The sequence below is a fragment of the Hibiscus syriacus genome, unplaced genomic scaffold, assembly GCF_006381635.1.
Source record: "Hibiscus syriacus cultivar Baekdansim isolate YM2019G1 unplaced genomic scaffold, ASM638163v2 tig00110828_pilon, whole genome shotgun sequence".
Taxonomy (NCBI): domain Eukaryota; kingdom Viridiplantae; phylum Streptophyta; class Magnoliopsida; order Malvales; family Malvaceae; genus Hibiscus; species Hibiscus syriacus.
In genome coordinates, this window is record NW_024062880.1 from 1466991 (window position 1) to 1494031 (window position 27041).

Here is a 27041-nt window from a genome sequence, read left to right on the forward strand (position 1 = left end):
AACACTCGTAAATAAATAAAGCTACCTCTCATATTTTTCCCAGCTTTTCTCTTTTGAACGTGAGCTTTGTAGCATCATCATCTCCTTCAGCAGTCACGATGAAATCATGCAGAGGAAAGCTACCTCTTTCTATTACCACACTTACACTCTGCAGCTTTGCATTCCTTGCTCTCTTATATACCGAAAGACTAAGCTTCAAATCTTCAAATTCTCTTCTCAAAGCTCGATCCTGTGCTAGAAGAACTGCTTCTGCAAAAGCTAGCAAGTGATTCAATAGTTTTTTAGTATACATTCAGAATATTTTGTAATTATTGGTAATGCATGCATGCACATACTACCTCAGGCGTAACTATTTGAATCTGAGACCTTTAAAGAGAATAATACTCATTTCTATCATTGAGCCCGCTCAATGAATTCTGATTAACTGTTTTTTCTCTAGCAGATAGGGTTTAGTTTTATATCTGTCTGGTTAATTCGCAGAGAAAATGGTGGAAAACCCTGAACTCGACGACAGGTTCGAGTTCGACCCAAAAGAATGCGATATTACTCGGGGGAAGTGGGTGTTCAACCCTTCTGTCTGTTAGTAAAATAGACTGCTGCAAAACGAGGCGTTAGCACTGACTGAAAAATATTAAATAAAATAATCAATCAGAATGATAACCGTGTCGTGGTAATCCACTGCCTTAGAAGCAAATTCGCCCCGATGTGTGTAATCGCTACAATGGACGAACAACCCCCTGAGGTTAACACGGCTCTCCAAGAATTCGTACACCCGAAAACTGGAGTGAACTTGGTGGTATTGCTCTTCTCTCAACTCAAACAACACTCAAAAGATAGGAGTGTTTCAAAGCAAATGTTTGCTTGGGATATCTCAAAGTGAATGAAATTGCCCTCTATTTATAGGCTAAATAGTGAGGGCAAAATAGTCACTTCCAAATCACAATTTAATTCTATTAATCATAGAATTAAAAACCTTTAAAAAACTGTTACAAATTGAGCATTACCAACATTCCCCCACTAATGCGAAAGAATTCTTTCGTAAAGATGAGAGCAATGAAGTAAAAACATGAGAAGAGCAATAGCGAGATTAGTTGCTTAAGCACTAGTGAACGTATCTGGAACTAGTACATAGTGATGATGAGCAATCCTTCTCTTAGATAAGTGAAACTAGTCTGGAACTTTCTAAGATTGGGGTAAACTCATAACACACAACTAACCCCTTCATCCACCAAAGTTCTCGATGTGTCTACAAAGAATATATACAAAAGCGTATATATGTTTAGCCCTCTTTCCTCAGGATTCTAATAAGTGTACTAGAAAAACGGCCCAACGTTTTTCATAGAAGGTGGCTAATCCTTCTCACTTACGTAGGTTATTTCATCAAATTTATATCAACATAAACCACTCAAACTGAGCTATGAAATAATTAAGAGCTTTTATAATAGCTCAACCTCACAAAGGGTATGGTGACTTTCTTCAAGTTCATTATTAATGAACCACCCAAACTCTGGGATAAGAAGTCATTAAGAATAAATATTCAGCCTCATAATTCGGTGAATTCAATATGTCATTCTCACTAGGAACTCCCATTCAATATGTCCTTCTCACTAGGAACCTCTTGGGTTTGAATTCATTAAGAGTTTAATAAAACTCATCCTCTCAAGCGGTAAGTTCATCTAGTCCTTCGCGATTAGAACTACCCACTCAACTCTGGGTTATGAACTTATTAAGAATAGATATTCAACCAAAATCGGTAAATTCATCAAGTCTTTCTCACTAAGACCACCCAAAGCCTGGGCTATGAATTTATTAAGAGCAATTAAGCTCATCCTGGGCATGCACATTATTCATCATAGGGATAGGTAGTAGGAATGTGCACTATGAGTCTTTCCATGGTTTCGTTTGACCACATGGAACTTAGATAACTAAGTTGGGTATCCACCATGAATTCCTCAACCAATGGGCTTTAGGCCCATCCCCCTCGACGAATCTAGGACCAGCTTCCGACTTAACCCTTTGGTAAGCGGATCTGCTAGGTTCCTTTCCGACTTCACATACTCTAAAGAGAGCACTCCATTCTTTATCAAGTGTCTAACTGATTCATGTATTATGCGAATGTGTCTTTTCTTACCATTGTAAGCTTGGTTCTTAGCCACACATATTGCAGCTTGTGAATCACACAACAATGAAACTGGAGGAGTCGGTCTTCCCCACAACGGAATATCTGCTAACAATCTTCTGAGCCACTCGGCTTCTTGCCCAGCTAGGTCAAGAGCTATAAACTCTGTCTCCATGGTAGAACGAGCAATACAAGTCTGCTTTGATGATTTACATGAGATTGCTGCTCCACCCAAAGTAAAAACATACCCGCTCGTAGAGCTTACCTCATCATTATCAGAAACCCAGTTGGCATCACAATATCCTTCTAGTATCGCAGGAAAGCCAACAAATTCAAGTTTCCAATCCAAAGTACCCTTAAGATACTTCAGTAAGCGTTTAAGAGCAATCTAGTGCTCACCACTCGGATTATGAGTATATCTACTTAGTCTACTCACATCATAAGCAATATCAGGCCGAGTATAGTTCTTTAAGAACATTAAAATTCTGATTAATTTAGCATATTATGTTTGGGAAACGCTACTTCCTTTATTCTTAAAGAGATATATGCTAGTGTCACAAGAGTTCGAACAGGGACGACGTCAAAACTGTCAAATTTCTTTAACACTTTCTCAAGATAGTGTGCTTGACATAAAGAAAATTCCTTTCCAGTAAGTTTGACTCCTAAGATTACATCAACTTCTCCCAGATCCATCATCTCAAATTTAGTGGACAAGAAACCGTTTGTTTTGTTAATGGACTCAATGTTAGAACTGAAAATCAACATGTCATCAACATACAAAACTTATGATGACGCAATCAGTATCAAACATCATCGAATACACGCAAGCATCCGAACCATTCACAACAAAACCAAAACTAAGTATAGTTTTATGAAATTTCTTGTACCATTGTTCTCATATAGATCTCCTCATCTAGATCTCCATTCAAAAATGCAGTCTTAACATCCATTTGATGTACTTGCAACTTATGAATGGAGGCTAGTGCAAATAATGCACGGATCGTTGAGATGTTCATAATGGGAGAGTAAGAATCAAAGTAGTTTAAAACAAACTTTTGAGTGAACCCTTTGACAACTAGCCTTGCCTTGCACCACTGGATCAAATCATCTGGTCTCATTTTCTTCCGGAAGATTCATTTGCTACAGATTGGTTTAAATCCTCTAGGCAAGTCAACTAATTCCCAAGTATGATTAGACATTATCGATTCTAGTTCATCATTAATAGCGCTTTTCTAGAACTAGTATCGATAGATCTTATAGCCTTTTTAGGATCCTTATATAATATTTAAGCTATATGATCAGAAAGAGAGTCTAAATCATTTATCTCAGAAATAAAGGAAGTGATAAAATTTGGTCCAAATAGCCTTTTACTTCTTCTAGTCTCGAAAACAATTTCTTGAGAAGGCCTAGCAGGAATACTAGAAGAAGTTGATAGAATATTTTCTATTTGAGTTTATGCATTTAATCTACATTTTAAGACACCCACACATTTCTAACATTTTAGGATATCCTAAGTGTCTTATAAAACGTGTAAACAAATACTCAATCATACTAGAGTAAAGTTTGTTATGAGTTTTAGCCATAAAACTATTTTAACAAACTCAAGTTTTGTTTACACATAATTATATTCTCAAAGTTTTGAGAAGTTACAAATCATTAAGATTAAAATGCATAAACCAATATGAAATTCTTTATGACTTTTCCTCATTCAAAATGAATTTCGATTTTTTCCTAACATCAGGAAAAAATGATCTCAAGTTTAAAACAAGAGATTTTAGCACAACTGAAATAGATAATCTCTTTTCTTTCCTCTACTTAGGAAAATCACTTAAAGAGATTTAATAGCTACAACACACTTTTAGTAGCAATAGATTATATCATATACTCATTCATGATATTCAACATATTAGCCTTAAAGAGATCATCATATATTTTATTTACTATGACTAAATTTGGTATTCCGCTCAACCAAATTAATCTCTACTCTTTTAACTTCTGCACTAAGTTTGTAAGAGTTTTTATCTTGTCATAGTATTGGAATAGTGAGCATAGTAATGAACAATGCACCAGGTAGGTTTCTATGAAAGAGAGGTGGTGCACTAGGCACGCTTAAGTACCAAGTCTTCATAGAACCAATCCTAGACATGCACTTTCATACTCATCACACTTCTTTCCAATAAATCATTTGTGAATTTTCTCTTTCTTTAAATAAGATCTCTTTAAAGAATTATGCTTGATACTTTTACTCACAATAGTATCTTATTAAGCATATAAATTTTGGGCTCAAACTACTGCCTTAGCCTTAGTAGTACTACCTTAGTCTTTAATAGCGGTTTTATCTCATTTTATAGTATCCACTGAGTTTTAAAGACTATCTTAAAGGCTCATGCAATCTAATTCATGTATTTAAAAAGGCATGAATTAACAGGCAACAAGTCTAAACAATCTGACCTCACAGGTAGAATCACAATTCCAAATAGACTTGTTCATTCTCACCATGCATGCAACTTCATTCTTTGCATCATCATCTTCATGATTCTCCAAAATTACAACCATCCTGTTATCTTTATAAATATTTCAAAAGAAATTTTCAGTATGATAAAATTTATTTTCAACTTAATATTCAGAAACTGAATAATCTTACTCCCACATGAAAATAAATAGTTAATCTTTTCCACATATTAACCAATCATACATGCATTATCTCACAAAAATGTTAATCAACATTATAATCATGTCACTTCTTGATTATAGCATATAAGTTTCAAATTGAACATTTACTAAACACCAACATTTATATAGCTATTAACAAACATATATATAACTATTTAATAAATTGTTCAACCTCCTATTGAAACTTAAAAACCATTTAAATATAATGATTATAATTAACATTCATGCTTAAGATTAAAAAAAATCATGAAACTACAACACTAAATGTGAAAACATGAGTTTCATGTAAATATTAATGCAAAGCTTTATTGCATTTAAATTGATTAACCTTAATGCACATTAAAGGTTTCTTTCACCATGCATATAACAAATGGGCATTTCAATAACAATTCAAAATTTATTATAATAATAATAATAAATTAACCAATTTCAACATTCTCGTGAACCAAGACCCAAACGAGAACGAGTGAAACCACCATCGGCTAATACTTCAATCTGTATATTACTTTGTAAATAAACACCATTAAAGCTATAATTTGCACAAATAATGGCCAATTAAAATTATTCAACGTTTCAATTCAAACTTATTTACAAAGTAATATAAATCCAATATTTAAAGCTATAATAAATGCATAGAATTGTTTCAACCCAAACGTATTAGTAAATAAAGATGTTACTCACCTTTAACTCATGTAACAACACCTTTTAACATGCTCCTTTTAATATAACAACATAATGAGTTACAAAAATCACATTAGTGAAACCGTTATAGCATATTAATAAATATATAAATTCTCATTATGCTAACGGTGGTTATAACTCATATCATTATAGCATCTAAAGCATCTTAGCATTGAAATCAACGTTTTCCCAAATACCTATTTTACTATATTCTAAACTATAGCAATAAAATATAGGTATATATTCAAAAACGGTTTAAACGTTTAAACAACCATGAATTCTAAAAATCATTTCTTCTTGATTATGATGTTACAAAAATTAATCAAACATCTTTAAAGGATTTTCATATAAATCCAATTTAAAGTCATTTATAACTTTAATCTCCCAAACCACATGATAAATATGTTATTGTGCATTTATAAATGCAGACAATAAAAACGTAAAAAACATTTATTCACATAAGTTACCATCATAAATTTTATAACTTATGTGCATTCATTCTTTAATGCATTGAATATACCACTAATATTCAATTATGGTACATGCGTAACATTGGCAATCTAATATATATATAAACATGATTTTACACCTTTAATAATAAACCAATCGTTTCAATGATTAAAGCATATCAATAATGTCATAATGATTATAACATATTCATGCTTACCAATAAATATCATTTGTTAAAAACAATATTTAATGACTTTAATTGCTAACGTGCATATGTTTTAAACATCATTATTATGCATTATTATAATAAAACATATGCATTATTATAATAAAACGTATGCATTATGGAAATGTAACATACTTCCTAGCATATTTATGGGAAGAACTCTTCATCCCAAATACCTTCGAACATCTTTACGTTTACTGCCATGACTAATCCATACTCAACAAACACTTCATCCCACATGCCTTGATTGCCAGTTTCTCGTAAAAGATTAGACATGTAACATTTAACATGATAGATCAAACCTGAACTCGGATTAAAGATCCTTGTAACGATGATCAATCAAGACAAATATTCTTTTAACAGCAGTATAAGAATTTGCTTCTAAATTGTTAGTAAAATAGACTGCTGCAAAACGAGGCGTTAGCACTGACTGAAAAATATTAAATAAAATAATCAATCAGAATGATAACCGTGTCGTGGTAATCCACTGCCTTAGAAGCAAATTCGCCCCGATGTGTGTAATCGCTACAATGGACGAACAACCCCCTGAGGTTAACACGGCTCTCCAAGAATTCGTACACCCGAAAACTGGAGTGAACTTGGTGGTATTGCTCTTCTCTCAACTCAAACAACACTCAAAAGATAGGAGTGTTTCAAAGCAAATGTTTGCTTGGGATATCTCAAAGTGAATGAAATTGCCCTCTATTTATAGGCTAAATAGTGAGGGCAAAATAGTCACTTCCAAATCACAATTTAATTCTATTAATCATAGAATTAAAAACCTTTAAAAAACTGTTACAAATTGAGCATTACCAACACTGTCAAGCCTTTATACACCGATAGGAGTTGCCCGTACGTGGAGAGGCAATTTTCTTGTGAGAAAAACGGGCAGCTTGAGTTTGATTACCGTCATTGGGAGTGGCAGCCGGACGACTGTTACTTGCCTAAGTGAGCTACATTTTGTTCCTTTTATTTGAGTTGATTGCATTCTATATAACTCAATATTTAAATATCAGTTCAGGTCTACAATACAATAGGACTCAAAGTTAATAATTTTGTATCACGGGGTGGAGATAAAATTAAAAAAAAAATACACTTGGATTACTTGATTATTAATTCATTTACAACTGAGTCAATTTTAAAAGTTATAATTTAATCATTCAATCAAAATATTATTGTAAACAAGTCATTAGTCGTTAAATATTAGATGAAACAATGATATTACTTAGTAAATTGTTATCATATCATGAAAGTTACATTATATTTATGGAGAATAGCAAGCAGTCCAAGAGAAGAAAAAAAAAGAGTAAATTGAAAGACTTTTTAAATATGAAGTGTTATTTATTAGATTGTTTCGTATTATGATTAAATTGATAGAATGTATAGGGATCAAAATTGTTATTATACCAAGTAATTATAATATAATATGTGTTCAGAATATTTCTCAGCCTATTGACAGCACACACCTCATGAAAACGTAAATGCTCAAACACAAGTCCTCAAAGAATAACATCAGTCTCTTTTACCACTGAGATCACTCAATGAGTTCTTCTACATGTTAGATTTAAATTAGAATTGGAGAAACATAAGTAATACAATGTTGATTTTTAAGAAATTTAAACCCAAAATAGAATGTATTAAACTTAAAATTAATTTAAAATTTCAATCGAGGACTTATGGTGCAATAAACTTTTTTTCCACTTATCCTTTGAATTTCTTTCCTTCTAATGTTTTTTTATGTATAGATTTTGTCGTAACCGGTTTTCGTCCGGGCACAAAAATATTAAATTGGGCGAGGAAATTGATGTGAATAAATAATTTTGAAAATAATTTAAGAGTCGCCATCGGCCTTTTGGGTCAGGTAGGTCGAATACCTAAAAAATATTTTTTAAAAGAGTTTTAAGAAAACATCAATTAAAAAAAATTAAACTGATCTGCGTTTTATAACCAAAAATTCGTTCTTTTTAATAATAAAAAGGGATTCGTGGTCGGTTACGTTTAGGGAAGGATTAGCACCCCTACAACGCCCAAAATTGGTACTTTGCAATTATAAATTGTCTCTATTATTAAAATTTAAAAATTCAAAAATATATTTAATTCTATTATTTTCAAAATTATATATATAAAATATTTATTTATTTAAAAATATCCAAAAAGAACTTCTAGGTGCCTTAAGACAGCTCTTTTTCTTTGATATTGATAAATAATATTATTTAATTTTTAATTTTAAAATATCAGAATAGGACATCCAGTTGTATTAAGACTGTCCTTTTCTTTGATTTATTAAGATAAATATTTAAAAATTACTATTATATATATATTTATGAATATATAAAAATATTTATTCATAAAAATAAAAATACTATTAAAACAATATATTTAAAAACAATAAAATAAAAGAAAACATATAAAATAAATGACTAAATTACAGTAAAAATAAAATTAAAAGTCTAATTCATAATTAATCAAAATTATAGGGATCAAATATGTTATTTTCTGATTTAATGATTTAGTGACTAAAATAAAATTATCTAAAATTCGAATTTTATAATGAAATAAATTAAAAATATAAACTAGGAAAAAAAATTATTTATGGAAATTAATGGATCAAATCTGTAATTTATCCTAAATATATTATTTTAATATGAAGGACTAAAATAAAAGAAATTAAAATTCGAAGACCAAATTAAGAATATTATAAATTTAATTTAGTGACTAAAATGTAAATTTTACAAATCCGGAGGACTGCGGACGGGGTTTAACTATTTCATAATTACGCGTATAGTCCTTCCCGAAACGACGTCGTTCGGGAAGGACTATAAATGGTCCAAACCGGCTGGCCCGAAGGGCCAGCCATTTCATTTCTTTCTTTTTTTTCTCTCTCTAGCAGAGAGAGTTCTAAAACTCTCTGCCTTCTCTCTAGCTTCCCTCACCGGAGGGAAGCCGGTCACCGGACGGCAACCGTCTGCCGCCGTGACCATCACCGCCGGCCACCGCATCCGGTGGCCGGAAAAATTTTTCTTTACACTAATATATAGATCGGACCGTCCTAAGGACGGTTCCGGTGTTATTTCTTCCTAAAAGGCTCCCAATCGGAGCAAATCTACAAAAGTACCTTCGTTGTTTCGAAGGTTCCGGTGAGATCTGGTAGTCGGAGCTTCCTCGGTAAGTCTCTTCTTCCTTTTTCTTTTTTTTTTCCTTCTGGTTCTTTGCTGCTACTGAGATCGTTGGTATTAGTTTGTTTTTTTCTTTTCTCTGTTTTTTTTTTTCGGTTCTGTCTCTGTCTCTGTCTCTGTCCTCTTTTTTTCTTTTTTTTTTTCAGGTGGGTGGTGGCTTTTATAGCCACCACCGGTGTTCGTCTCGGACCGGTCCGAAGAGGGGCTTCGGTGAGTCACCGGACTACCAGTGGTGACTCACCCCGTAGCCTTGGCGTGGACGGCTGGTATTCTGTCTTCTGGAGTCCTCGGTTTGGACGTGGCAGCGGCGGAGTCTTCTGGAAGCAGCAGCAGCGGCGGCCGCGTGGCCCTAGGGTATCAAACCCTAGGGTTTCTCTCTGGAACCATGTGGACCGTTGGATCGTGCCAGATCCAACGGTTGTGATGAGGCGGCTGAGGATGATTAGGGTTAGGAAACCCTAACTGGAAACCTAAACATTTAGGGTTTCTAGTTAGTTTTGGACCGGTTTCAGTTGGTTTGTAACTGGGCCGGTTGAATTGTAATTGGTTTGTAATTTATTATGTATTTAATATATTTAATATAAATTAATAATAATAATAATAATAATAATAATAATAATAATAATAATAATAATAATAATAATAATATTAATAATAATAATATGGATAAAAATAATATGGATAAAAAATAGTATCTTCAGCTGCCCCTCTTTGCCCATTCTTGTGTTAACAAGAATAGGGCAAAGATGAAAAGATAATAAAATTTTTTATCCATTTGACTTTACTTTGATCATAATGGAGATATTGAGTAAATTCTTCTCTCTCTCCAAATAAGTTCTTCTTATTATGAACTTTCTGCTGGGGATGATGATGACCTCCTTTCTGTGATAGAGTCATTCAAAAGGTTGAATAAGCTCTTGATGAGTTCTTCTCATTATGAACTTTCTCTTCCTTCTTCAGATAATATCAAACAAAGGTTGAACAAGCTCTTCTCATTATGAACTTCTTCTTCCTTCTTCAGATGAGTTCTTTTCATTCATGAACTTTCTCTGGCAATGTTGATCCATCAAATAATGAATTTAAACAAAAAGTTGAACAAGTTCTTCTCATTATGAACCTCTTCTTCCTTCTTCAGATGAGTTCTTCTCATTATGAACCTTCTCTGGTAATGTTGATCCATCAAATGATGAATTTAAACAAAAAGTTGAACAAGTTCTTCTCATTATGAACCTCTTCTTCCTTCTTCAGATGAGTTCTTCTCATTATGAACCTTCTCTGGTAATGTTGATCCACCAAATGATGGATTCAGGTAAAAGGTTGAACAAATTCTTCTCATTATGAACTTCTTCTTCCTTCTTCAGATGAGTTCTTCTCATTATGAACTTTTTCTGGAAAAGATGATCCACCAAATGATGGATTCAGGTAAAAGGTTGAACAAATTCTTCTCATTATGAACTTCTTCTTCCTTCTTCAGATGAGTTCTTCTCATTATGAACTCTACCTTGCAATGTTAATCTTTCAAATGATAGATTTGAATCTTTGCTAAAATCTTTGAAATTCCTGTTAAAAATTCAACAAGAATAAAAATGAATGAAAATGCACCTATTTTTGTAAACACCTAAAATATGATGCATGAATGTTAAGTTATTTGATTTCAGATTGGTGAATTGAGTATTTCTTCAGTTGTAGAAACCCAATAGATCTTTCTTCTTCAAATCAGAGAGTCTATCATCTTTGACAAATGTAGAGGTAGATATAATGTAAAAAAATTTCTTGAGAATAAAACTCAATTGTATAGGCTCTTGAAAAGCTTGCATTCAGGCAACATGTTGATTCTGATAACAGCTCATCTGATTATGAAGTGGCCTTTCAAGATGATTTCACAGATATCGATAGTTCTTTTAAATACCAAGAAATCTTGAATTCTGATTCTGATGAAGAAAATAAACTGTTATACTTGACAAAAATGGGATCCTCAAGTGCTGAAACTTCAATATCCATGTAGAAATGTGGTCCAGATTCATCAATTGTAAAATTGATAAATTTTATATGTGCTGCTCAAATGACTAAGGCCGCTGATGCACTTCTTCGGATCAAATAACTCAAAGAACACTTCCAGAAGATGCTATTGGCAAATTCATCTTCTAAATTCAATGCTTGATTCTGTCCAATCAGATAACTTAAAGAACACTTCCAGAAGATGCTATGTTCTGTCCAACCAGATCAGATAACTCAAAGAACACTTCCAGAAGATGCTATTGGCATATTCATTTGTTCCAGTTAATGTTTGGAATAGGATATCACCATGCTCATTCGATGTAGAGCCAAAATTTGTAGATTCGAAGCATTTCCATGCTATTACACTGAAAAGGGCTATATTCATAATTCTGCCAATTAAGAACAGATTTTCTCTTATTCTGCTTCCTCCATGTGTTGATGCTTTTCCATTGAAAAAGAAGTGATGGCCTTCATGGGATCCAAGAACAAAGTTGAACTGTTTATAAACATGTACATGAAGTGCCAAATTGACAGAAAGGATCTGTAAGGCTCTTGAAGCTTATGACAATGAGTCACCTTCGAGTGTTCAAAAGTATGTTCTTGATGAGTGCTGAAAATGGAATCTAGTATGGGTTGGAAGGAATAAGGTTACTCCACTTGAACCTGATAAGGTGGAAATGCTTCTAGGTTTCCTTAAAAACCATATACAAGGATCTGTATAGAAACATGTTTCCTAGTGATATCAATGTCTTGTTTCTTTTTGCTGGAATCAATGCTACAAAGGTTGCCTTTTATTGTCTTAGTATATCTTTTCAAACAGATGTGCAAGAATTGAATGGTGATCGGTTGGAGCAATTGATGAGTAGATTTGGCGGATTCGACCTTGTTGTCGGTAGCACCACTTGTAACAATCTTGATGTTCATGGCTTTAAGCTAGTGATGATTTGCCTACTTTGTATTCTATGTATTTAAAAGTATTAACATAAAGTGATATTCAGAAATCTTTAAATTATTTCAAAATTATGTTAATTCAATAGAAAAGAATAAATTGAATTTCCAAAAATAAATTGAATCTCAAATAAATTGAACTTGAAATAGATAGAATTGTATTCAAAGTTCTGGCAAGCATAAGAATAAAAATTCAAATGTCTCAACAAATTACAAGCATAAGTATTTCTAAATTAATCAAGTTGACACAATTTAGAGATGATGTAAGCTTTTGTCTGGAAGATCTCAAACGTTGTTGAAATGCTTGTGGATGTGAAATTTCTTCCAAACTGTCAAAATCTTAAGAAAGTTCAATTGCCAGATGCCTAATATCAACCTGCGTTTGAGCCGCCTTTTCAGGTTTTCAACTCAAATCCTTCCTTTGGTTACAAGATGCCCTTTGCGGGTTTTCACCTTGACCCTTTTCTTTTTCTATTATTTTTTTTTCTTCTTCTTCTTTTTTTCTTTTCCCTTTCTTTTTTTTTTCTTTCTTTTTCTTTTTCTCTTCTTCTTTCTTTTCTTCAAGCATAATATTTCTTGACAGAATCCGAGTTTATTGGATTTCTCAGAATTTTTCCATCCATTTCTGCCAAGATCAACGCTCCTCCGGAAAAGGCCTTTTTCACAACGTATGGTCCTTCCCAATTAGGCATCCATTTCCCACGGAAATCTTTATGTATAGGCAAGATCTTTTTTAATACTAGATCACTCTCTTGGAATTCTCTTGGATGTACTTTCTTATCATGAGACTTCATCATCCGTTTCTGATACATCTGTCCATGGCAAATAGCTTTCAATCTTTTCTCCTCAATAAGGTTCAATTGATCAACTCTAGCTTGGATCCATTCAGATTCATCCAATTTTATTTCTCTCAATATTCGGAGCGATGGAATCTCAACTTCAATTGGTAAGACTGCTTCCATCCCGTAGACTAAAGAAAAAGGCGTTGCCCCAGTAGATGTTCGAATAGTAGTTCGGTATGCATATAGAGCAAAAGGTAACTTCTCGTGCCAATCTTTGTAGGTTTCAGTAGTCTTTGTAATGATTCTCTTGATGTTCTTATTTGCTGCTTCAACTGCCCCATTCATCTTTGGACGATATGCCACTGAGTTTGCATGTTTGATCTTGAACTGTGTACAAAGTTCGGTCATCATTTTGTTGTTCAGGTTCAGAGCATTATCTGTAATGATCCTTTCTGGTAGACCATACCGGCAAATTATCTCTTTCTTTATGAATTTACAAACTGTGGACCTCTTAATATTGACATATGAAGCAGCTTCAACCCATTTGGTAAAATAATCAATTGCCACAAGAATGAAGCAATGTCCATTCGATGCTTTTGGTGTGATTGCCCCAATGACATCTATTCCCCACATAGAAAATGGCCAGGGTGCTGTCATTACATGTAAAGGAGATGGGGGTACATGAATCTTGTCTGCATATATCTGGCATTTATGACATTTCCTTGCATAATTAATGCAATCTGTGTACATGGTAGCCCAATAATATCCATATCTCATTATTTTTCTGGCCATGGAAAGACCATTTGCATGTGTTCCACATATTCCACTGTGTACTTCTTCAATGACATTTCGAGCTTCGATGGTATTTAAACATCTCAATAGCATTTGATCACTGCTTCTTCTATACATAATCTCGCCATCAAGAAAATATCCAGCAGCCATTCGTCTCAAGGTTCTTTTATCAATTTCTGATGCATTTGGTGGATAACTTTGATTTTTGATATATTGCAGGATATCATGATACCATGGTTTACCATCTACCTCTTCTTCCACACTATAACAATGTGCAGGAATTTCATATACTTGCATTTTGATTGGCATCATATCAACTTTCTTAGTTGCCTGAAACATAGCAGCTAATGTAGCCAAAGCATCTGCCATTTGATTTTCTTCCCGAGGGAGATAATTGAATGTAACTTTCTCAAATTCTTTCACTAATTCGAGGGTAAAATTTCGGTATTCCAACAATTTGGGATCTTTTGTTTCCCACTCTCCTCGCAATTGATACACCACCAAAGATGAATCTCCATATATCTTGAGACATTTGATTTTTCTTTCTATAGCTGCTTTCAATCCCATGACACAAGCTTCATATTCCGCCATATTATTGGTGCAAAAGAACTCCAGTCTACTTGTAAAGGGATAATAAACATTTTCAGGAGAAATTAACACTGCCCCGATTCCTCGTCCCAAAGCATTAGATGCTCCGTCAAAGTAAAGCTTCCAATTTGCAAATGCATCATTTGTTTTGACTTCTTCATTCATGGATATGCATAACAGATCTTCATCGGGAAAATTAAAGTTCAAAGGCTGATAATCATTTGATACACGACTGGCCAAAAAATCAGCTATGACACTTCCTTTTATCGCTTTTTGGTTGACATATACAATATCAAACTCAGATAATAACATCTGCCATCTAGCCATTCTGCCTGTCAAAGCTGGTGATTCCATTAAGAACTTTAAAGGATCAAGTTTGGATATCAACCAAGTAGTATGGTATAACATATATTGTCTGAGTCTTCGAGTAGTCCACACCAAAGCACAACATAATTTTTGTATTGGTGGATATCGAACTTCACAATCGGTAAATTTCTTGCTCAGATAATAAATAGCTTTTTCTTTCCTTCCTGATTCATCATGCTGTCCTAGTACACATCCCATCGAATTTTCAAAGACCGTCAAATAGAGAATTAATGGTCTATCAGGTATTGGTGATACTAAAATTGGGGCATTGGATAAATATTTCTTAATAATATCCAAAGTTTCCTGACATTCTTCATTCCAGACTTCAGGATTGTTCTTTCGAAGTAATTTGAACACTGGATCACATTTGTCAGTCAATTGAGAAATGAACCGAGATATATAATTTAATCTCCCCAAAAAGCCTCAAACTTCTTTTTTGTGTTGGGTGGTGGAAGATCTTGAATTGCTTTTACCTTATCTGGATCAATCTCGATTCCTTTTTTGCTGACCACAAATCCCAAAAGTTTTCCAGAAGTTACCCCAAAAGTGCATTTTGCAGGGTTGAGCTTTAATTGATACTTCCTCAATCTCTGGAAAAGCTTCCTCAAATTTTGAATATGTTCTTCTTCAGTTCGGGATTTGGCAATCATGTCATCTACATATACTTCAATCTCTTTGTGCATCATGTCATGAAACAAAGTTACCATGGCTCTTTGATATGTTGCCCCTGCATTTTTCAATCCAAATGGCATCACTTTATAACAGAATGTGCCCCACATGGTTATAAATGTTGTTTTCTCCATGTCTTCAGGATTCATTTTTATCTGATTATATCCTGAAAAGCCATCCATAAATGAAAACCATGCATGCCCTGCAGTATTGTCCACCAATGTATCTATGTGGGGTAATGGAAAACTATCTTTCGGACTAGCTTTGTTGAGATCTCTATAATCCACGCACATTCGAACTTTTCCATTTTTCTTAGGTACGGGAACAATGTTGGCTACCCATTCTGGGTATTTAGATGCCTGTAGGAAACCTGCATTGATTTGTTTCATCACTTCTTCTTTGATTTGCAACAACATTTCTGGCCTCATTCTTCTGAGCTTTTGTTGGATTGGTTTATATTCCGGATTGATTGGAAGCTTGTGTATCACTATATCTGTGCTCAAACCGGGCATATCTTGATAAGACCATGCAAAGATATCTTTGAACTCTTGAAGGAGATTTATCAATTCTTGCTTTATCTGGATTGTCAGAGTAGTGCCAATTTTCACCTCTTTTATTTCTTTATCTGTTCCCAAATTCACAGTTTCAACCTCTTCTTTGTGTGGTAGAATTTGTTTGTCCTCTTTTTCTACCAATCTTAATAGTTCAGTAGGAATATCACATTCCAGTTCATCTTCACAACCATTGATCTCTTCCAGACATATAGGCTGCTCTAAATTTATCACTGGATTAAATCTAGGAATAAACATGCTATTAACACTGTGACACCTGCAAATTTAAATCGGACATATTTACGAAAGAATATAGTAAATTTATGAAATGTAAAAATGTAATAAAATGTAAAGAATGATTGCCATCTGAAAATTTTAAAGAAAGTTCCTTATATTTAACATAATTTCTTTTACAAGATAACAAAAAGTTTTCATATTTTTGAGCTAAACATAAAGATTAGTTCTGAATATTACTCTGCATTAATATTAAAAACTATAGGAAGATCTTCAGTGGTCCAATTGGTGAGTGTTTCTCCAGGAAGACATGGTCGAATCCTATCCAAGTATTTGCCATTTTTGTTGTCCTTCGTAATCATGTTGATAAATAATCCATTCATAGCTTCTTCAACTATGTCTTGATCTTTCGTCAACTTTTCTTCTTTAAAGGCTTCAACAAGCTGCTGTTCCACATTAATTGTTCCCCCTGATCTGAATGTTGTATTCAACTGTGGGAAAGACATGTGTTTCCAAAAGATTGCTCCCCCTTTCAATTTTGTCTTTCTGTCTTCACATCTTCTTTTCATCTCTTTATTCTTTTGCTGAAAATTAGGCTTAAACCCTAGCCCAAAACGGTCTTTTTTCATCTGTATACTGATAGGAACTGAAATCCCTTGAAGATTCTTTCCTAGACCTCTTCCAGCTTTAGCTCCAATGCCTAAAGTTTGTTGTACCGTCATCTTGGTACAATCAGACAATCTGGGATATGGAATTTTCCTTCCTTCTGCAACAAAGGTTGCATTTACAAATTCAAGAGCTCGAAAAGAGCATTCAAGAGCCTTATCATTGGTGTCGATATATGGAACATCGCTTGTTACAGACGCAATGATTTCTTCTTCAGCACTAACGCATATTAGTTGTCCATCAACAACAAATTTCAATTTCTGATGTAATGAAGAAGGAACGGCTCCTGCTGAATGAATCCATGGCCTCCCTAATAGACAATTATATGTGGGGTGGATGTCCATAACCACAAAGTCAATATTGTACACGACTGGGCCAATTAACAACTGTATTTCCATTTTCCCAAGCACTTCTTTTTGAGTACCATCAAATGCTCGTACTACATTCTGATAACTCTTCATGTGTGATTGATCCAGAGGCATTCTTTGAAGTGTAACTAGGGGCATCAAGTTGAGAGCGGATCCATTGTCAATCAATACTCCTGGCAACACATGACCATGACAATGTGTCGTGATGTTCAAAGCTTTCACTGACCCCATTCCGCCTTCTGGTATTTCATCATCTGTGAAGGTTATGTAATTGTCAGCGGCTATATGTCCCACAATCCTATCAAGTTTATTGAGGGATATATCTTCGGGGATAAATGTTTGATTGAGGATTTTCATCAAAGCATTCCTATGCGCTTCTGAATTCATCAAAAGATCAAGAATAGAAATTCTCGCCTGTTGTTTGTGTAGTTGTTCAACCACACTATACTCACTATGTTTCAAGAATTTCAAAAATTCTTGAGCTTGCTTTTCTGTCACAGGTTCATTGAATGCTGGAAGGGATTCATCTTCAAATACCTTCTGAGGTATTGCCACAGCTTTTCCTTTTGCTTTCACTTGTTCTGAAGCATTGGATGTTTCGGGAGAGTAACATCTCCCACTTCTTGTAAAGAAACCGACCTCGCTCACTGCTTCAGACGTCGATGTAGTACTCAAACTCTGCATTTTCTCTTCTGTTTTATCTAGAGAATCAGATCCTCCTACCATTGAAACATTGGTAGTATAATTCCAAGGTACCCTGCGGGTATCTTTATATGGAAATGGTAGAGGAGTGGTAATAACTACTTTTGGCCTTATTGGTGCCGGAATCACCGTGGATGATTTCACATTAATGATCACAGGATCATTTATTCTTTGATTTGGTTTAGAATCCTCTGATGAGCAAACATCATCTTCTTTTTTCCCGGGTTCTTCTTCAAAGAATTCTATTTCTCTATTGTTCATCAATTTTTGCACCAAATCTCTAAACTCAGGACATAGTTGAATTTTATGCCCTTTCTCCTGATGATATTCACAATAATTCTTGCCTTCATTCTGCTTTGGCCTGAATTGTTGTGGAATTATACCGGCTAAAGAAAGTTGTTGGAATATCCAAACAAACGGAGATTTAATTTCAGAAATGTCAGTCTTTGCTTTCTTTCTATTCTCTTCCTGAATTGCATTCACGTTTTTATCTCCATGATTTGGCAATGGATGACTTGATGCGGATGGTGTATTGAATTCCAACTTCCCAGTGTTGATCAAATTTTGAACCACCCTTTTGAATGCTAAACAGTTTTCAATGGAATGACCCGTAATTCCTTCATGGTAAACACAGTGTGCCTTTGTATCATACCAAGGAGGGAATGGTGGTTGCATGGGAACCAAAGGGTAGGGCCGTATAACATCTGCTTTTAACAGCGAATCATAGATCTCTGCATATGGTACTGGTAAAGGTGTAAAAGACAACCTTTCGTTTTCTTTTCGAGATCCTCTGGACTCTGCTCGATTAGTGTTTGTTTCCTCTTTCTTAACCCTTGGCTGGGTTATTGTAACACTTTTCGATGAATCCTTGCTGTAAGAATTTGTATTGTTGACTTCATTCTCCTTTTTCCGGTACGTAGGTCTTTTGGAACTAGACCCATCATTTGATTCAATCTTGCCACTTTTCAAGACATTTTCAATTAATTCTCCAGAAATGACCAAATCTGCAAAATTTCTGGTTGCATTCCCCATTAGATGGTTTAAATAAGGAGCCTTCAATGTATGGACAAACATCACTGTGGCCTCTTTTTCTGACAAAGGTGGTTGAACTTGGGCCGCAGTGTCACGCCATCTCTGGGCATACTGTCTGAATGTTTCATTATTCTTTTTCTCCAAATTCTGTAGAGTCCATCTATCAGGGACCATGTCTGTCACATGGCGGTACTGCTCTAAAAATGCTTTAGCCAAATCTTTCCAGGATCTAATGTTGGCTTTGGTCAATTGAGTATACCATTTTAAAGCCGGTCCTGTTAAACTATCCTGGAAGCAGTGAATTAACAATTTCTCGTCTTTCACATATCCTGCCATTCTTCGACAAAACATAGTAATGTGGAATGAAGGGCATGTAGTACCGTTATATTTATCAAATTCGGGAGCTTTGAACTTGATAGGGAGGATTAGGTCTGGAACTAAACTCAACTCGCTAGCATCAAATCCATAGAATGATTCAGTTATTTCCACAGATTTCATTCGTTCTTCTAAGCTCTTGATCTGTTTGGTCAGTTCTTCATTTGCTTTTTGTTTCTCATTCAGCTCATTTAAATCTGGGATCAACTGATCAGTATTAAGATCCCCTATTTTCACATCTGATATAAGCGGAATTTTGCTTGAAGATGTAGGATTCACTTGTTGATCTTCATGTGGTTTGGCTTCTTGTAATGCAGATGTACGAGCATTAATTTGTATAGGCGTAGCACCAGAATGATAAATTGGTTCTGGTGGAAAACCTAAAGGATACATAGGATCTTGATCAAAAGATACAGGATTTTCTTGCATTTTTCCACTGATAGCCTGCCTTTTAAACATGTCCTCTATCTTCTTCATCATACTGTCTTGTGAATTTGCAATGCTGGCTTCAATTTTTTCCAACTTCATTCTCATTTCTTCTTGTTCTTTATGATGTTGTTCCTCAATACGCTGTATTTTATCTTCCATAATTCTCTTAGTGGCTTGTCTAGTACCGTAGTGATGTAGTATTTCTCTTTTGGCCAGAGTAACTTCGATTGAAAAATCTTTTAATATTATTTTTTTCAAATTTTAATTAATGAACTTTAACTTAAATAAAATAATTCATAGCGAAAATTATGAAATGAATGATGAATGTATGCAAAATGCATGTATGTAAAAACATTGATCCCAAAAAGTTAACTGTCATAGAACAACTTTCATCGGCATACAAAAGTTTCTTTATAATAGTTCATAACTACAGATAAGGCGTAGCTTTCCTATTAAGCTCTATAATTTCTTTCATTAACCATGACACCTTCTTTCCACATCTAGAAACTGGATCAACTTGATGCTCAATTATTTCGGCTTCAACAGCTAGTTCCCCAACATATCTGGCAACCTCGCTCATTTGTACCATGGACTCGAACACCATATTGCTTCTTTCTTCACTTCTTTCGACATAGAACTCAGTTGAATTTTGCCATTGTTCAGTTGTTCCTTCAAGAGTTTGCTCTAACTCAGTGATTCTGACTTGGCAATTGTGCAGAATTTTTTCAAGATCTCTAATGCGTCTTCGCAGTGAAGCATTTTCCTCATTACTTTCTTTGAGATCATTAGGTCCTAGACGAACCTTTTCTTGAAACAATGATTCTTCAAGTTGCAAAATGTAAGCATTAAATTCTGAGTTTTTGTTTCTAGACTGATCCAGATCCTCTTCCAGTTTTGTTCGTGCTTCTTGCGTTCTTTGATTAAGCTTCTGGATTTGAATATCTTTATTTCTGCATCTTTGCATCCAATTGCTAGCCACCTCCTGCTCTACCTCAAGTCTGGTGTTGAAATTTTTTCTTTCTATCTCCCATTTTTCTTTTTCAACATTGGATTCTTCCATCTTTTGGCCTCTGACTTCAAGCTCAGCAATCAACTGGTTCATTTCAGATTCAAATCCCTTGAACATGATACTTTTCTTGCTTTCAATTTTAACAAAGATGTCATTCTTTATCTCTTCTAAATCTTTGGCTCGATCTCTTTCTCTTTGTATTTCATTCATGATTTCACGGTGTTCAGCCTTGTGCTTTATAATTCGCTCTCTTCTGTCAACCTCGAAATCTTCCATTTTTTGCTTTCCTTTTTCCAGGCTTTTGAGTAGACGGCTATTCTTCCCTTTTAGATCTTCAACTCGTCTTTTCTCAATGTTCAATTCTCTGGTCATCTGTACCATTGATTGGCTGGGTCCTGATACTTTTCGGGATTTGTATAACTCCTGGTAATCTTTCTGTAAGGCTGTGTACTCATCCTCACCTTTTTCTTTATCTCTTCTCAACATTGCACATTGTGATGAATGAAAGTCAATGTCAACCCCTAACATGGCTTTATCTTGTCTCATTTGCTCTAACTCTTTCGACCAGCCATCTCTTTCTGCTTTAAACTCAGCTCTCAAGATTTCAATCTCTGATGGAACCACCTTAATGCGATCTTCCATAGAGATATCCTCATTTGATCTGGTAGAGGAATATTTTCGTTTTTTCTGACAGATCTCCAATCTTCATAATCAGGAGTTAACATTTCTTTTGCTGCTTTAGCTCGAATACAAAAAATTGTTTTCCAAGCTGTAACGGCTTCCATGATATTTCTTTTATAATTTTTGCTGTGGAATGCGAACTCAGATGACTGTAATCCAGCAGTGACAGGTACAAATTGACGACCTTCATACTGTCTTATAACCAGAAGTGGTGCATATCCAATTCCTCCCCATAATCCGAGCAGCATTATCCAGTTGTAATCACCACATTCGTAAATGAATTCCCTTTGTATTTGCCATGGGGCTCGCCAAATAACGTCATTGCTTTGCAGATTTCGAAAGGCATTAATCCACATATCTTTCGTAATCTCTTTCGGCCATTCCTGCTCTAGAAATTCTTTTAATGGTGAATAATCCGTATTAAAGCGTCGGTATGAAACCTTTTCTGTTCTCCAGAAATGACTACGGATCCAAACATATAACAACTGGGTACACCCTGAGAATCGTCCACCTCCTAGCCTTCTGCAAGTATTTAACGATCTGAAGGTCTCTGCTAGGATGGCAGAAACAGGATTAATCTTCTTTGGTAGTTGTTCAAACAAGTCTACCACTGCAGCTTCAATATATCCCAATACTTTTGGGAATATGACCATACCATATATACCCAGAGCAAATAGATCGAATCGTACTTTAATATCTGGATGACTCTGAATAAGTTCTTTGATGTTGGTCCAAGCAATGCCTTCGCTTTCGCCTTTTTGTTTTGTACGGGATGCTACCCATTCTTCTCGTACCCCGGCAATCTTTGCTAATTTAACTCGAAAGGGTTGAGTTTTAATTGACTTGGAATATATTCGATTCTCCAAAGCACCTTCAAGATGTAACAAAGTTGTATATTCTTCAATAGTAGGGACCAAGTCTTCCTTATTGAAAGTGAAACAATTGTACCCTGGATTCCAGAATTGAACTAGGGCTCTGAGTAATTCATCATCCACTTCAACATAGAGCAAATATGGGATGTCTCCGTAAGTCTGATAAAACTGCAATTTTTTGTTTGAATCCCAACTTTCCCAAATGCTTCGCAAATCTTGCATATCATTTCTTTTTAGTGAAACTGAAGCATAACTGGCCAAGTCAGATACATAATCATCCTGCAGACTGTCTCCTTCTTGTCTTTGTAAATCTTCAGCCCACTGTCTTACTTCTGAGTTTAGAATTACTTGACTTGAACACTTTTTATCCATAGATGAAGGCTTTCCAATGAGACAATTAACACAAGGATCAATGTCTTTATCCTGTATGATGCAATGCAAACAGAAAAATAAAGAACACACAAAAAAGAAAATAAATTAGTTTACATAAAAAAAATTTAATAATAACATTTATTTAATTTAAACATGCTTTTCTAAATAATTTAAATAAACATGTAAAATAAATTAACAGGAAAGACATAATTCATTTCTCCTGTGTGTACACCTATTTTGGACAAAATTTCGGCATGACTTCTGATTGGAAGAGTTTCTAAGGTTTTTTATATGCAGGGTTTCAGATCTAGGAGTAAAGGTACCCGAATTGTCCTTGTTAGTGCCCCCTTGGGTTGCTAACCCTCAATCCTAGTCCATTACAGACTAAAGTGAATCGAGTTCAATTCGAGGGGATACATTTCTCTATGCCTGACGCGGAGAATAAATTCTCACGAAGACAGAGAGCATATGAACCCCGGAAGTTACTTGCTAGGTCTGACACGGAGAATAAATTCTCACGAAGACGTCGCTTTCACTTCCACTTAAAAGGGACAACTCAATTATAGAGCTTTATGTAATGCAATGCAAGTGTTGTGTGTGAGGAGAAATGTTCAAACCTTTGACAGAAAAATAAATACTGAAATAAAATATTTGCAAATAAAATAAAACATATAAATATTATAAAAATAATAAATAAATAAAAAGAATGAAAAGAAAGAATTAAAAATTAAATATATAAATTTTTAATTTTTAACTAATAGAGACAATTTATAATTAAATTTTTAAAAGTTTGACAGGTCCCCAGCAGAGTCGCCAAGCTGTCGTAACCGGTTTTCGTCCGGGCACGAAAATATTAAATTGGGCGAGGAAATTGATGTGAATAAATAATTTTGAAAATAATTTAAGAGTCGCCATCGGCCTTTTGGGTCAGGTAGGTCGAATACCTAAAAAATATTTTTTAAAAGAGTTTTAAGAAAACATCAATTAAAAAAATTAAACTGATCTGCGTTTTATAACCAAAAATTCGTTCTTTTTAATAATAAAAAGGGATTCGTGGTCGGTTACGTTTAGGGAAGGATTAGCACCCCTACAACGCCCAAAATTGGTACTTTGCAATTATAAATTGTCTCTATTATTAAAATTTAAAAATTCAAAAATATATTTAATTCTATTATTTTCAAAATTATATATATAAAATATTTATTTATTTAAAAATATCCAAAAAGAACTTCTAGGTGCCTTAAGACAGCTCTTTTTCTTTGATATTGATAAATAATATTATTTAATTTTTAATTTTAAAATATCAGAATAGGACATCCAGTTGTATTAAGACTGTCCTTTTCTTTGATTTATTAAGATAAATATTTAAAAATTACTATTATATATATATTTATGAATATATAAAAATATTTATTCATAAAAATAAAAATACTATTAAAACAATATATTTAAAAACAATAAAATAAAAGAAAACATATAAAATAAATGACTAAATTACAGTAAAAATAAAATTAAAAGTCTAATTCATAATTAATCAAAATTATAGGGATCAAATATGTTATTTTCTGATTTAATGATTTAGTGACTAAAATAAAATTATCTAAAATTCGAATTTTATAATGAAATAAATTAAAAATATAAACTAGGAAAAAAAAATTATTTATGGAAATTAATGGATCAAATCTGTAATTTATCCTAAATATATTATTTTAATATGAAGGACTAAAATAAAAGAAATTAAAATTCGAAGACCAAATTAAGAATATTATAAATTTAATTTAGTGACTAAAATGTAAATTTTACAAATCCGGAGGACTGCGGACGGGGTTTAACTATTTCATAATTACGCGTATAGTCCTTCCCGAAACGACGTCGTTCGGGAAGGACTATAAATGGTCCAAACCGGCTGGCCCGAAGGGCCAGCCATTTCATTTCTTTTCTTTTTTTCTCTCTCTAGCAGAGAGAGTTCTAAAACTCTCTGCCTTCTCTCTAGCTTCCCTCACCGGAGGGAAGCCGGTCACCGGACGGCAACCGTCTGCCGCCGTGACCATCACCGCCGGCCACCGCATCCGGTGGCCGGAAAATTTTTTCTTTACACTAATATATAGATCGGACCATCCTAAGGACGGTTCCGGTGTTATTTCTTCCTAAAAGGCTCCCAATCGGAGCAAATCTACAAAAGTACCTTCGTTGTTTCGAAGGTTCCGGTGAGATCTGGTAGTCGGAGCTTCCTCGGTAAGTCTCTTCTTCCTTTTTCTTTTTTTTTTCCTTCTGGTTCTTTGCTGCTACTGAGATCGTTGGTATTAGTTTGTTTTTTTCTTTTCTCTGTTTTTTTTTTCGGTTCTATCTCTGTCTCTGTCTCTGTCCTCTTTTTTTCTTTTTTTTTTCAGGTGGGTGAAGGCTTTTATAGCCACCACCGGTGTTCGTCTCGGACCGGTCCGAAGAGGGGCTTCGGTGAGTCACCGGACTACCAGTGGTGACTCACCCGTAGCCTTGGCGTGGACGGCTGGTATTCTGTCTTCTGGAGTCCTCGGTTTGGACGTGGCAGCGGCGGAGTCTTCTGGAAGCAGCAGCAGCGGCGGCCGCGTGGCCCTAGGGTATCAAACCCTAGGGTTTCTCTCTGGAACCATGTGGACCGTTGGATCGTGCCAGATCCAACGGTTGTGATGAGGCGGCTGAGGATGATTAGGGTTAGGAAACCCTAACTGGAAACCTAAACATTTAGGGTTTCTAGTTAGTTTTGGACCGGTTTCAGTTGGTTTGTAACTGGGCCGGTTGAATTGTAATTGGTTTGTAATTTATTATGTATTTAATATATTTAATATAAATTAATAATAATAATAATAATAATAATAATAATAATAATAATAATAATAATAATAATAATATGGATAAAAATAATATGGATAAAAAATAGTATCTTCAGATTTGATGCAGAAGTTGCACTTGAGAAGCTTAGAGGAAAGAGGCTAGTCTTCTCAGGGGATTCCCTTCAAAGAAATCAATGGGAATCTTTCGTTTGTATGGTGGAATGGACTATTCCTCCCCAAAAGAAATCTCTGACACTAGGCAAAGTCCATAATGTCTTCAAAGCCAAGGTATTGTTTTCATCATTGCCCCTTCCACTTTGCTTCAATGTAAAGCTCACACTTCACCAACCCTATTTAGGTCGAACATAAGTAGGTTTTATCCAAAGATGGTCAAATTACACGAATCCGATGAATTTTGATCTGATTTAGTAGTATACGACTTAACCTACCTTATTAACACTTTTTTAGGAATACAATGCAACAATTGAGTTTCATTGGGCTCCATTTCTAGTTCAATCCAATACGGATATCAATATCAAGGAAGCGAAGAAGAGAATCATAAAAGTAGATTCAGTTTCAGATACCTCAAAAGACTGGGAAGGAGCTGATATCCTTGCCTTCAATACTTACGTTTGGTGGATGTATGGCATTAGAGTCAAAACATTGTAAGTTCTCCTTTTTGCCCATCCTTGTATCCAACCCGAACCGAACTTGTTTAAAATCCAACGCTCGAAATTTAACTCCATTTGAATTTGACTTGATTAAAATTTATTGTAGGATTTATGTGCTTAAACATAAATTTGAACTCGAACTCGTAATTTTTTGTATTATTTTTGTGTTTTAAGAGCAGATGGGGTTCGTTCGCCAATGGTGAAGAGGGTTACGCACAGCTGGACACACCGGTTGCCTACAAAATTGGACTGAAGACATGGGCCAACTGGATCGATTCAAACATAAATCCCAACAAGACACGTGTGTTCTTCACGACCATGTCGCCTATTCATTCAAAGTATCGTTCAATTTCTCAAATTATATGAAATTAAAGTAAAAAAATCAAATTTTAAATGTAAACATAGTAGGGGACCAAAATCAGAATTTAGCCTTTCCTTATAACGATAATTTTATTGTGTAGGAGCGAAGAGTGGGGGAGGGAAGATGGGCTAAAATGCTTCAACGAATCAGAGCCACTGAAGAAGAAGAACTTCTGGGGAAACTTCGCCGCAAACAAGGAAATGATGAGCGCAGTGGATGAAGTGATGAAGAAAATGAAAGTTCCAGTTTCGGTTCTTAATGTAACGCAGCTTTCAATGTACAGAGTGGATGCGCATTCATCCATATACACGGAGACCGGGGGAAAGCTTCTGACACCCGAGGAAAGAGCAGATCCAAAGAAACATGCCGACTGCATCCATTGGTGCTTGCCCGGAGTTCCAGATACTTGGAATCAATTACTCTTTGCACATTTGTAGCCA

The 27041-nt window shown here is 34.6% G+C and overlaps 1 protein-coding gene across 1 annotated transcript; it reads left to right on the plus strand.

The window, feature by feature from the left end:
- Window positions 1–485: 485 nt before the first annotated feature.
- On the plus strand, window positions 486–27041 carry LOC120142359 (protein trichome birefringence-like 3). The gene is made up of 6 exons (XM_039157066.1): window positions 486–514; window positions 6993–7097; window positions 25686–25857; window positions 26038–26234; window positions 26420–26578; window positions 26702–27041. The coding sequence occupies exons 1-6, from the start codon at window positions 486–488 to the stop codon at window positions 27036–27038; spliced, it is 999 nt and encodes a 332-aa protein (XP_039012997.1). The 3' UTR covers window positions 27039–27041.